General features: G+C 46.1%; 1 protein-coding gene across 2 annotated transcripts in view; it reads left to right on the top strand.

Moving 5' to 3' along the window:
* PRKCA (protein kinase C alpha) overlaps nt 1-12,807 on the top strand; it is a 299,582-nt gene that overhangs the window by 252,738 nt on the left and 34,037 nt on the right. For both annotated transcript variants that reach the window (XM_029079758.2, XM_029079757.2), the window contains 2 exons: nt 10,217-10,360; nt 11,763-11,936. In XM_029079758.2, coding sequence (XP_028935591.1) covers nt 10,217-10,360; nt 11,763-11,936 — 318 coding nt within the window. The remainder of the gene's footprint in view (nt 1-10,216; nt 10,361-11,762; nt 11,937-12,807) is intronic.

Below are 12,807 nucleotides of genomic sequence, written 5' to 3'. Positions count from 1 at the left end.
AAACGGGGATTAAGACTGTGATTGTTAGCCATGGACACACACGTAGGCCATGGACTGTGTCCAACCTGTTGAGCTTGTACCTACTGAAGCACTCAGTTCAGTGTCTGGCACAAAGTAAGGGCTGAACAAATACCATGAAAAAAAAAATGTTCCCTGCCCACAGTAAGCTTAGAGTTTGGAGAGAGGGTATGGAGCTCTCCACTCTTCCTAAATGGAAGAGTCCCATCAAAGGACCGTCAGCCCATGGGAGTTCAGGGGCAGAAGAGGAACAATAACAAACTTGATCTTTCCAGACTTGCGGAAGCACAATTCTGAAGCTTTAGCATGGTCATTATCCAGATCTCACTTTCCAGACAAAAGCCAATGTTTAGTCACTTTGGCAGTGTTTGAGCAGTCATGAATCACATGTGGATTGGCTCTAAATAAAGCTACTCCAAATGATACAGAGTGGTACAAAGTGGGTTCTAAAGGGTATAATATTTTGAAAGAAAAGAAAGTTTTTTTTTTACTTATAGAAAATTAAGATGTCTTTTCACATCTCTCCTTAAACAATCTGTGACTTCAATGTGCAATGACTTGGTTGTCATGACAACAGAGGTCCCCGACTCAGTTATTGCACTGGAACCAGGCTAAGTGACTCGATCTTCGAAAACACTTGTGCCTAGAAAAGTGACTTGATTCTTCTGAAATTACACTTTATCGAGTGGGCAGGTGGCTGCTGATTATCTGAGGACAGAATTTCTGATTTTCCGTTGTGAATAGATGCTGAGTATCACAATGGAAAACAAACAGTATTATAATGTAATCAAAGTTTTTGGCTGCTTTGGTTCCATTAAGGTTTGCAGGGTCACAGGAACGGTTCCTCTTAGTTACAGCCAACTAAGCCCGTGATTAGACTGTAAGCCCGTCAAACGGCAGGGACTGTATCTGTTGCCGACTTGTTCATTCCAAGTGCTTAGTACAGTGCTCTGCACATAGTAAGCGCTCAATAAATACTATTGAATTGAATGAATGAATACTAAAGAAAGAGAGAGGAGGGTTTGCCCCAAGGGAAAGGTCCTTGAACCTAAGGGAATGGCTTTTAGTGAGTGATGTCTCATTCAGTAATAGCCTCTGGCAGGAAGCTGTGGCTAATGAATGATAGATAAGGTTCGCGGCTATTTGTGCATTCCTTCAACACTACTTAGGGAGCACTCACAGTGGAAGAAGTCGTGGGTGAGTATAGAAAATGCAAAAGACACACTTCCTGTCATCTAGGAGCTTAAAGTCCTTAGGACAGTAGTTATGCTTCCCAATCCCACAGCACTTATGCACTTACCTTTAAATTTTCTATTTCAAATTCTTATGACTTTTATACTTTATTCGTATGAATGTCTGTCTCCCCCTCTAGACTCTAAGCTCATTATGGGCAGGGAACTCGTCTGCTAATTCTGTTGAAGTGTACTCGCCCAAGTGCTAAGTGGTATAGTGCTCTGCATATAGTAAGCACTCAGTAAATAAGAGTGATTGATTGAAGTCTAATTGGTAACAATGGCTCCTCTTTCCATTGTGGAGCAGAATATCATTTGTTGGTGTTAAGACAAGTGGGCAGCTGAAGTAACTGGGGTACAGATCCTAAGTCCTATCTCCCTGTGTTTGCAGGATAAAAGAATCGGGGAACATGAGGTGCGTCCACAAAGAAGGGAATAAGGTGGCTGGCATGATTTGTGTGCTTTAAGGAATAACAGTTTGGCACGCTCTGCATATTAATGATCTTAAAGATGCCGCTGGCCAGTTTGAGCAACCCCGAGGATTGCCTTTTTTAACGTAAAGTCTGAAAATACGGGACTCATTAGTATTCCCAAATTAAAATGATACAAATTTTTTTTAATTAACATTTAATGCACTCATGGTAATATGCAGATAGGTTCTAGACACAAAAGAAATTAGGAAGAATCTAGTGGAAATCAGAAAGAAGATCTAAAGAGCAAAGTATTGTTCTCTGCATCTGCTTTCAATAAATCAATTGATGGTATTTGTCGAGTGCTTACCGTATGCAGAACGCTGTATTAAGTGCCTGGGAGAAGACAGTGTAACAGAGTTGGTAAGCACAATCCCTGCCCACACCGAGGTTATCTGCTTTCCTGTCCTCTTTTGTTCGCTTTTCATTGGAAGCTGGATCCGAGCTTTTTTTAAGGCAGACCGTGGGTTCTCTTGGTCCCTTTATCGAACAGTCTTTCCCGTTTGAAGTGGATGCCACTGAAGCTGACAGGAATCCAGCTGACAAGACCAGTACAGGACGGACAATGCTTTCCCCACTGTGTACACTCGGATATAGTCCCTTGTTGAACCGATACAATTGTCCGCTTTCAGTACCTGCCGATTTCCATCTGTCTTTGAGTATCCCAATATTCCCCCAACCTTTGCCCCTGGTGATCAAACTCTGTCCTGATTGTCATACACTAGATAGGCTGCCTGTACCTGGTGTTTCATCGAGGTGGAGCACAATAAGGAGAGCTAAGAGTGACCAGGAAGATTAGCAGATGGAATCAGTATACACGAGGCTAGTACACATCCTGGGTTCATCAAGTTTTTCCATACAATGATTTTCAAAAACGCTTTTCCAAGTGGATTAATTCCTGTCATTCAGATGCCTGGGGAAAAAAAAATCCAAACTCCTAGAATTGCAAAAAATGTTTTAAAGTGGGTGGAACTAGCACATTCCTGAAGCTCCCTCTCTCCTTTTGGAAAGCTTTGTATTTCCTCTTACCTCTGGTGTGGACTGGCTTCATAGTGACCGGTGACCTCAGTCTGTCTTTTTTACCCCCTTAGGCAGGTTTCAAGATAGCCTCTCCGTGGTTAGTTACTGGCTTGGTGAGAGTTTGGTTGATGAGATGCTGCATTTTCTATCCATCGGGGTAAAAAAAAATCCCCCAGCAGTGTCAGTGTTCTTCTATCCCAAAACCACTCTCCCTCTCCCTCTGCGGATGGTCTCGTCGATCGATGCAGTTTCTGGAATATGAATCCCAGAGCCACCCTTTCTCCCAGGTCCCAGTGTACTGATGCCCAAGAAAGGTCAAAGATGCATTGACAAAGATCAGGGTATAGGAAAAGCCCGGAGGAGATTTGAGGGCCCTTCCCATCTCTATTATCCTCTGGCCACATAGCAGGAAAGTATCCATAAATACACATTATGTCAATATGTGAAGATGCTACTACTTATTAAGCATCTTATTTATGTTGGCAAGCTTTTGATTTCAGAAAGAAATGTTGAGAGTCTGCGTTACTTTGGTGTTTATTTGAGGGGTCTGGGGTTCATTGGTTTGCATGTGCAACTTGCCGTGTGGATCCGGGGTTCAGTGATTGCCAGTCTTGCGGACAGAGGAGCAGGAAAAAGGTTGCAGTGCTCATAGTGAGAAAATCTACTCTTTTGAATCTCTCTTGTGCATAAGACCAGCACTAGAACAAGCCCACACATTATTATTTTGGCATTTGTTAAGTCCTCAGGTAGATACAGGTCGGACATAGTTCCTGCCACACATGGGGCTCACAGTCTACATAGGAGGGAGAACAGGCACCGAAAACCCATTTTGCAGATGAGTGAAATGAGGCACGGGGAAGTCAATTATCTTGCCCAAAGTCACACAGTCACACAGGCTGCAAGGAATGGAGCTGGCATGGAACCCAGGTCCTCGAGATGGTAAGCTCATTGTGGGCAGGGAATGTGTCTGTCTATTGTATTCTCCCGAGTGCTTAGTACAGCGCTCAGCATGCAGTAAGCGTTGGGTAAATAAGAATCAGTGAATGAATGAGACCCAAGCCCATGCTCTCTCCACTAGGCCCCGCTGCTCCATGCTGAGCACTTCATTTCCCATCTCCTAGAAGAACAGAGAGTCCCCAGAGGACATGAAAGATGAGAGGTCACTGAGGAAGCCCGGTGGGAACCTGCTCCCTCTCCCTCCCCCCTGCGAGTTGGAATCATTGGTGTCTCTAGACTGCAAGCCCGTTGTTAGGTAGGGATGGTGTCTATCGGTTGCCGATTGTACTTTCCAAGCACTTAGTACAGTGCTCTGCACACACTAAGTGCTCAATAAATATGAATGAATGGATGAATGAATGAATGAATGAATGAATGAATGAATGAATGAATGAACCGAGGTAGTAGAAACTGCTGCTGGAATCGAATGACTTGGTTTTCTGTGGAAATGTCAGGACTAGTGATCCAGAGAGGTACTGGCCCTGGGCGGGGTTAAAGAGTGAAAGCAGTCCATCAGTGGGATGGATTGAGTGCTTGCTTCATGCACCACACTTGTGGCATGGTGGATAGAACATGGGCCAGGGAGGTCAAGAGGTCCTGGGTTTGAGACTTGGCTCCGCGCCCCCACCCACCCGCCGTCTGCTGGGTGACCTCGAGCAAGCCCTTGACTTGTTTGTGCCTCACCTCATCTGTAAAATGGGGATTGAGAAGGCAAGCCCCACTTGGAACAGGGATTGTGTCCATCCCGATTTGCTCATATTTTCCCCAGCACTTAGTATAGTGCCTGGCACATAGTAAGTGCTTAACGAGTGCCATCATTATTATTATTATTACTCTTACAAAGTGCTTGGATGAGTTAAAGCAGCATGGCCTAGTGGGTAGAGCACAGGCCTGGGAGTCAGAGGGGCCTAAATTCCAATCCCAGCTCCACCACTTGTCTGCTGTGTGACTTTGGGCAAGCCACTTCACCTCTCTGTGCCTCAGTTACTTCATCTGTAAAATGGGGAGGGAGACTGTGAGCCCCATATGGGGCACCCTTGTACCTACCCCGGCACTTAGTTCAGTGCCTGGCACAGACTAAATGTTTAAACGATACCAGAAAAAGCAAGAGTACAGCACAAGAGAGTCGGTAGGCACGCCCCCTGCCCACTCCTGCTGGGAGCTCTAAGAATCCACTGTCAGGATCCACTGAGGAACGGATCACAGCAAAGACACCAAATGCATCTTGAACTGCCTGTAGCACTCTCCCAGAAACAAAATCTTCTGAGGACTCATAAATCTCAGTTTAGAGTTCCTATACTATGCATGGCAGGACATGGCCTCACCCAGATTATTCATCATCTAAATCAAACACTCCCTGAACGTTGAATAGGATCACATTTAATTTTCATATTAGAGAAGGATCTGATACGTGTGTTTTCCAAAGATTTGCAGACCGCCTGATGGTGAATGAGTCCATCTGAAAGTTGGAATTTGCCCTCAGAGAAATAGCAAAGAAATCTCAACTAGAGGAGTAATTGGTGATCTGGCCAAACATAAGGCTTGTCTGGTGGATAATAATCTGTGCCCTTTTTTCTGTTTCAATTGAGAATTCAGGAGACAGGTGTTCCTCTCCATCAGTCAGTGCCATATATCCTAATCTTCATTGATTCAGATATGGTAGACACATTGAAAGACAGGGAGGCAGCGTGGCTCAGTGGAAAGAGCATGGGCTTGGGAGTCAGAGGTCATGGGTTCTAGTCCCAGCTCCGCCGCTTGTCAGCTGTGTGACTTTGGGCTTTCACTTCTCTGTGCCTCAGTTACCTCATCTATAAAATGGGGATTAAGACTGCGAGCCCCACATGGGACAACCTGATCACCTTGTATCCCTCCCAGCACTTAGAATAGTGCTTTGCATATAGTAAGCGCTTAACAAATGCCGTCATCATCATCATCATCATCAAAGAAGCAAGTTTCATGTTCCTGACCCTAAGATGCAGGGAGCAACATTGGGCCTCAGAATCTACCCCCTCCCTGGTTGCTAAATTAGCCCCCTATCGCCACTGTGGTTCTAGAAAAAGGTCAGAATCCCTTCCCACGAGTCCCTTATCAGTTTGGGGATAGGAGAAGGAGCAGCGGAGAAGGAAAGAGGTAGATGTCCTCCAAACACTAGGGGGGCGGGAGAAGGAAGCACCAGTCAGAAGTATGCTTGCTTGTTGAAGCCTCTGCCCATTTCGACTTGGGCCAGTCTAACTTCCTTCCTCCCTTCAAAATACAATGTGATGGATGTTTAGAGGGGCCCTGAGGAAGGGTTACAGATTGCAGTTTATAGGAATCTGTTCTCTAGAGTCTGCTTCTCAGTGTGAGGTGGCACATTCTGTTAGCAGCTATGGAATGTCTGGTAAGCAGGAGAAAAATGGCCTAGCAATTAATTTAAAACAGCAAAGGAAATGGAGGAGAGAGAACCGGATTTGATTTTGAACTTTCAATGATCATGATCAGCAGAGCAGATCAGTAGCAAGGGATCACCACTATCTACAGTGGTCAAAAAAATGAGACCCAAGCTCAGCCTGTAGACTTCAATCCCTCTTCCTCTTCCTCCTCCTCCGGAAATGCACTCCCTCTCTGTCACTTCTGCTTTAATCAGCATACAGTCACCTGCATTGCTAGGTTTCTATATTTTAACTCTGGTGCTGCTTGCTTTGCTATTAACATTTTGATTATTCCAAAAATGTACAATAAGACAGAGGGCCCCATGTGGGACAGCGACTTGGGTAGACGCAACCTAATCAGGTTGGACACAGTCCATGTCCCACATGGGGCTCACAGTTGAAATCCCCATTTTACCGATGAGGTAACTGAGACACAAAGAAGTAAAGTGATTGGCCCAAGGTCACCCAGAGGACAAGTGGAGGAGCTGAGATCGGGACCCAGGTCCTTCTGACTCCCAAGCCCATGTTCTCTCCACTAGGCAACTCTGCTCCTGCCGAGTTGATAGAGACGACCCTGTCCCACAAGGAGCTTACGGTCTAGAGAGAGCTGATGGTAAAACTCATGAAACTAATGGTGAAACTTCATTTTTTTTCTTCCTGTCTTAATTTGTGCTCCCAATCAGTACTCTGGAAGTAGGTTCTCTTTAGGCTCCTAGCTGCTCTTTGTGCATCCTGGGCTCACCTGTGGCAGTCCTCTCAATTCTAAGCTCATTAGGAGCTGAGAATGTGTCTGCTAATTTTTTCGTATTGTATTCTCATAAGCGCCTAGTACGGTGCTCTGCACACAATAAATGCTGGATGCATTTGATCGATGGACTGATTGATTGTGGCCCCTTTGCCAAGCCTTCCCCTTCCAGATCACTGCAGCCAGCAGTTGCTGCTGGTGCTGCTGCCCAGGGTCCATCAGTATGGTCTTCTGTTGCCAGCTGGGCTTCGGGGCAGTCTTGTTTCTTCTGGCTGCTTTTACACATAGTTCTCTCAGGGTTCTCAGAAAGTGCCTTCCTTCTCCACGGACACAATATCCAGATTTGAAATCCAAGTAAGGCTTTTTGTACTTTATTAGCTGCACTGGGGCTTATCAATCAATAGCTTTTAGTAAGCATCTCCTGCAGGCAAGGCGTTGTCCTCTGGGTTTGGGAGAGTACTAAAGACATGACCCTTGCCCTCAAGGACCTGACAGTCTAGCACCTCATCTTGCCTTTATTTCAGAAAGAGGGTTCTGCTGGCAAAGCAGTTTAGTTTGGATGAGACAAAACTGACAGGGAAGGTGGTTCCTGTTTCTCTGCATCCTGAGTCACCCTTATTAAATCACTTTTAATTTGCCTGTTTTTAAGAAACTGGGGATTTTTCAGCCTCATGGGATTCTTTTTACTTCCTGCAAAACCCCTAAAATAATTCACATGGACATTCCTGCTTGAAGCTCAATTTTTCAATTAAAAATATACTTTCCTCCTATTGGGAATATGAAAGCGGCAAAAACAAGGCCACCTATTTCCTCACAAAAATCAACACGATCAGGTCTGAGCTCCCCAAAGTCACCCCTCCGCCTCTCCCCTCCCCCCCACCAACCCCCTCCCCTACTTTCCCATCCTTCCCTGCAGTATCCTCAGAGGAGATCTCCTCCCTCCTCGCAAGTGCCACCCCCTCCACCTGCGCCTCGGACCCCATTCCCTCTCACCTTCTTAAAACCATCGCCCCTGCCCTCCTCCCTTCCTTAACTTCTATTTTTAACCACTCAATCTCCAAGGGCTCCTTCCCCTCTGCCTTCAAACATGCCCACGTCTCCCCCATCCTAAAAAAACCCGCTCTTGACCCCACTTCCCCCTCCAGTTATCGTCCTATCTCCCTACTACCCTTCCTTTCCAAAATCCTAGAACGAGTCATCTACAATCGATGCCTAGAATTCCTTAACTCCCATTCTCTCCTAGACCCCCTCCAATCTGGCTTCCGTCCCCTCCACTCTACCGAGACTACTCTGTCTAAGGTCACCCATGACCTCCTTCTTGCCAAATCCAATGGCTCCTACTCCATTCTGATCCTCCTTGACCTCTCTGCTGCCTTTGACACTGTCGACCATCCCCTCCTCCTCCATACCTTATCTCACCTTGGCTTCACGGACTCTGTCCTCTCCTGGTTCTCCTCTTACCTCTCTGGCCGATCATTCTCGGTCTGCTTTGCTGGAGCCTCCTCCCCCTCCCATCCTTTAACTGTTGGAGTTCCTCAAGGGTCAGTTCTTGGCCCTCTTCTGTTCTCCATTTACACTCACTCCCTCGGTGAACTCATCCGCTCTCACGGCTTTGACTACCATCTCTACGCAGATGACACGCAGATCTACATCTCCGCCCCTGTCCTCTCCCCCTCCCTTCAGGCTCGCATCTCCTCCTGCCTCCGGGACGTCTCCACCTGGATGTCGGCCCGCCACCTAAAACTCAACATGAGTAAGACTGAGCTCCTCATCTTCCCTCCCAAACCCGGTCCTCTCCCAGACTTCTCTATCACCGTGGATGGCACGACCATCCTTCCCATCCCTCAGGCCCGCAATCTCGGTGTCATCCTTGACTCGTCCCTCTCGTTCACCCCACACATCCTATCCGTTACCAAGACCTGCCGGTTTCACCTCTACAATATCGCCAAGATCCGCCCTTTCCTCTCCACCCAAACGGCTACCTTACTATTACGGGCTCTCGTTATACCCGGCTAGACTACTGTGTCAGCCTTCTCTCTGACCTCCCTTCCTCCTCTCTCGCCCCGCTCCGGTCTATTCTTCACTCCGCTGCCCGGCTCATCTTCCTGCAGAAACGATCTGGGCGTGTCACTCCCCTTCTTAAACAACTCCAGTGGTTGCCTATCGACCTCCGCTCCAAACAAAAACTCCTCACTCTAGGCTTCAAGGCTCTCCATCACCTTGCCCCTTCCTACCTCTCCTCCCTTCTCTCTTTCTACCGCCCACCCCGCACGCTCCGCTCCTCCGCCGCCCACCTCCTCACCGTCCCTCGGTCTCGCCCATCCCGCCGTCGACCCCTGGGTCACGTCCTCCTGCGGTCCTGGAACGCCCTCCCTCCTCACCTCCGCCAAACTGATTCTCTTTCCCTCTTCAAAACCCTACTTAAAAATCACCTCCTCCAAGAGGCGTTCCCAGACTGAGCTCCTCTTCCCCCTCTACTCCCTCTGCCATCCCCCCTTTACCTCTCCGCAGCTAAAGCCTCATTTTCCCCTTTTCCCTCTGCTCCTCCCCATCTCCCTTCCCATCCCCACAGCACTGTACTCGTCCGCTCAACTGTATATATTTTCGTTACCCTATTTATTTTGTTAATTAATTGTACATCGCCTTGATTCTATTTAGTTGCCATTGTTTTTACGAGATGTTCTTCCCCTTGACGCTGTTTATTGCCATTGTTCTTGTCTGTCCGTCTCCCCCGATTAGACTGTAAGCCCGTCAAACGGCAGGGACTGTCTCTATCTGTTGCCGACTTGTTCATCCCAAGCGCTTAGTACAGTGCTCTGCACATAGTAAGCGCTCAATAAATACTATTGAATGAATGAATGAATGAATCTTCCAATTGTCAGGATTTGCCTTTCTATGTGGCCCCTGAGCATGGGTCAAGGAAATTGAGCTTGAATTAGGAAATTTTTCAAAGTGGAAAAAAAGTTGTCCTATTTAATTTCCCAAATCATTTCAGCACCCCTTTTGCACGCCTCTGACAGTAACAAAATAGGCTTATCCAGCATGCTAATTGTGTGGTTCTCTGTGGCATTGTTTTGACTCTAATTTCACCAGATACGTTTCTGTGATTCATATGGTGGGAAATAGAATCTCTTTGTCAGTTGTTCGAAGGAAAAGCATTGTTGGGTGAGTATTCTGCTTATTTCTCCTGCAAATTCTTCATTCTTAGACCCTCTTCCATTTCTGAAACCTTGGATGTTCAGACCTTGACTACAGGGTCTCTAAATTCTCCTTTCATTGGAAACCCCAACTGACTGTTCTCTTCAAATGCATTGATTTGTTTAGAAAGCCAAGCTTGGGCCTGCCGGTAACAAAGTGATCGGTCCATCTGAAGACAGGAAATCCAGTGTGCCGTCCAATAACCTCGACAGGGTCAAGCTCACAGATTTTAACTTCCTTATGGTGCTGGGAAAAGGAAGTTTTGGAAAGGTAAGTGTTTTCTGATTGCCCTCCAAATGGGAAAAGAACTCACTTTGCATCCATTGCTCTAGAATAAAGGTGATCATGTTGGAGATCAGATTTCCAAATTTCGAGTTTTTCCACCTCTCTCTGCTGTCAGAAACGTTGCAGGCACAGTTTTTGGTGCTACTCATGGTCAGGCGGTTTTCCCAGATCTGTGAATTGTTTCAGTGTGTTTGCCATCATTTCTAGCGGTGGCCAAAAGTAAAAATGAAAAGCCCTTGGTATATGTATTGGAGATGATTAAAATGTCTTGGATCAGACCTTCTAAGGTCTTGGAGGTGCAAGAGTAATCATAACTGGAAGAAATGGAGAGATTGTGATAAGGTCATGTTTGGAATGTCATGTTTCTTTGACTAAAATCCAACGGGAACTGAGCTAAAACTCGTGACTTAGTTTCTGGATTTCCCCTGGGGACTGACTCCTCAAGAGTTTTAATTACCTGTAGCTTAATCCCACCTGGCAAAGGTGTTCAAGATGAGTTCAGAGTCCTAACTCCCTGTTTCTATATTATACTCATTACACATTACACAATCAGCTTACAGTGAGCTCAGACCTCTGAAGGTCTTCAGAAACCATCTCCGGCACACAACACCTTCAGCCAAGAGATACTGCAGTGTAAATTGATGGCTGTGGGGAGAAGGAAAGTTTCATAAATTCTTTCAGTCTAGAGCTCTCCAAACTATAGATTTGGACCCTGATTGATCCCAAGCTGACTGGACTCAACTGTCAAAGCAGAGAAGTGTTGGCCAGCACCCCCACGGCTTGGATTTCAGATACAGAGGCTATTTCTGGACATGGGCTGTTAATGGGAGTAGTCAAAATGGGAGTAGTAATCAGCACAATCAACACCACCGTGTACTTTCAAAGATGTTTAACTTGGCCACTGAAATGAGGGGAACAAACAGATGAAAGTAGATCCCGCCTGCAGAATGGCAGACTTCACATCTGAATGATTTGTCTGCTTTGGCAGTTGTTCCAGTTTTCACCTGGGTTGGCCCCTAAAGTGGACCCCTTGAGTGATCAGAAAAGGCTCCCAAAATGGAGTTGTATAACTTGTTACTGACACTATGTAGAAGAGATCTAGAAATTTGAAAGAGAATTTCGAGTCCAGTTGAATAAACCAGTCTCCCCCAACTGCCAAATGAGATAGATATGCAGGAGCAGAAATATCCCAATTTGGTAACTGACCGATGGTGTGGATGCTTTGAATAATGTAGACAAGAATCTAATTTTATTTTTTACTTGAAATCGATTCATAAAAATGTCAGGAGGATCCAAACTCAACTGCAGTTCACACTTTTTCTTAAGGAGCATGAGTCATAGGCTTTCTGGAGCAGAGTCTCTCAGCTTCCCATTTCTCATTCCACAGGTGATGCTGGCAGACAGAAAGGGAACAGAAGAGCTCTATGCCATCAAGATTTTGAAAAAAGACGTGGTGATCCAAGATGATGATGTGGAGTGTACAATGGTGGAGAAGAGGGTGCTAGCCCTACTAGACAAGCCACCTTTCCTAACACAGCTGCATTCCTGCTTCCAGACCATTGTAAGTTCCCTCATCCCCTCCCCTTTTTTTTTTTTTACATTATTTAAGTCCTTACTTTGTGCCAGGCACTGAACTAAGCACTGGAGTAGATTCAAGCTAATCAAGTTGGACACGATCCTTATTCCACATGGGGCTCACGGTCTTCGTCCTCATTTTACAGCTGAGGAAACTGAAGCGTAGAGAAGTGAAACGACTTGCCCAAGGTCACACAGCAGACAAAAGGCAGTGCTCTATACATTAGGTTGTGCTGATTCTCATCATCGTGAACATTGTGAGGAAATAATAAGAATAATAATTAAAAATATCGATTTTCATTAAGCATGTACTATGTGCCCAGCACTCTACTGAGTACTACAGTAGATGCAGTCAGATCTAAGGAATCCCTTTGTCACCTAGGGCTCACAATGTAAGGGTGAGGGAGAGTGAGTCTCTCATCCCCATTTTTACAGATGAAAAAAATGAGGCACAGAGAAGTTTAGTGCCCTGCCCCAGATCACAGAGCAGGCAAGTGACAAAACAGGCAGTAGCATCCAGGGGCCCCTGACTGCCAGACTGGATTCCTGAATGCCCTTTGGTAGATGCCCTTCCTGTACCTCTTCCTTTTCTTCGTGAAAGCATAAAAGGAAAGAAGTATAGCCTGCCTTCAGCTGGGTCTTGATTTGTAACAAAGATGTTCTGAGTTAGCATCAAGTTCCTTGTGTCAGTCTAACCTTGGCTGCACAGGGAGTCTCACAGTGACTTGTTCCAAAGCACATATTGACAACTGACTCCTCTCTTCCCTCTCCATCTGTTCTGCTCCCTCTGGCTTATAAGAGCCACCGGGGGTGGGAGAGGTGATATGTGCTGGGAGAATAGAGACCCGTGGGGCCCT

The sequence above is a fragment of the Ornithorhynchus anatinus genome, chromosome 15 (genome assembly GCF_004115215.2).
Source record: "Ornithorhynchus anatinus isolate Pmale09 chromosome 15, mOrnAna1.pri.v4, whole genome shotgun sequence".
NCBI classification, from domain to species: Eukaryota; Metazoa; Chordata; class Mammalia; order Monotremata; family Ornithorhynchidae; genus Ornithorhynchus; species Ornithorhynchus anatinus.
This window is presented reverse-complemented; position numbering and strand designations above follow the sequence as displayed.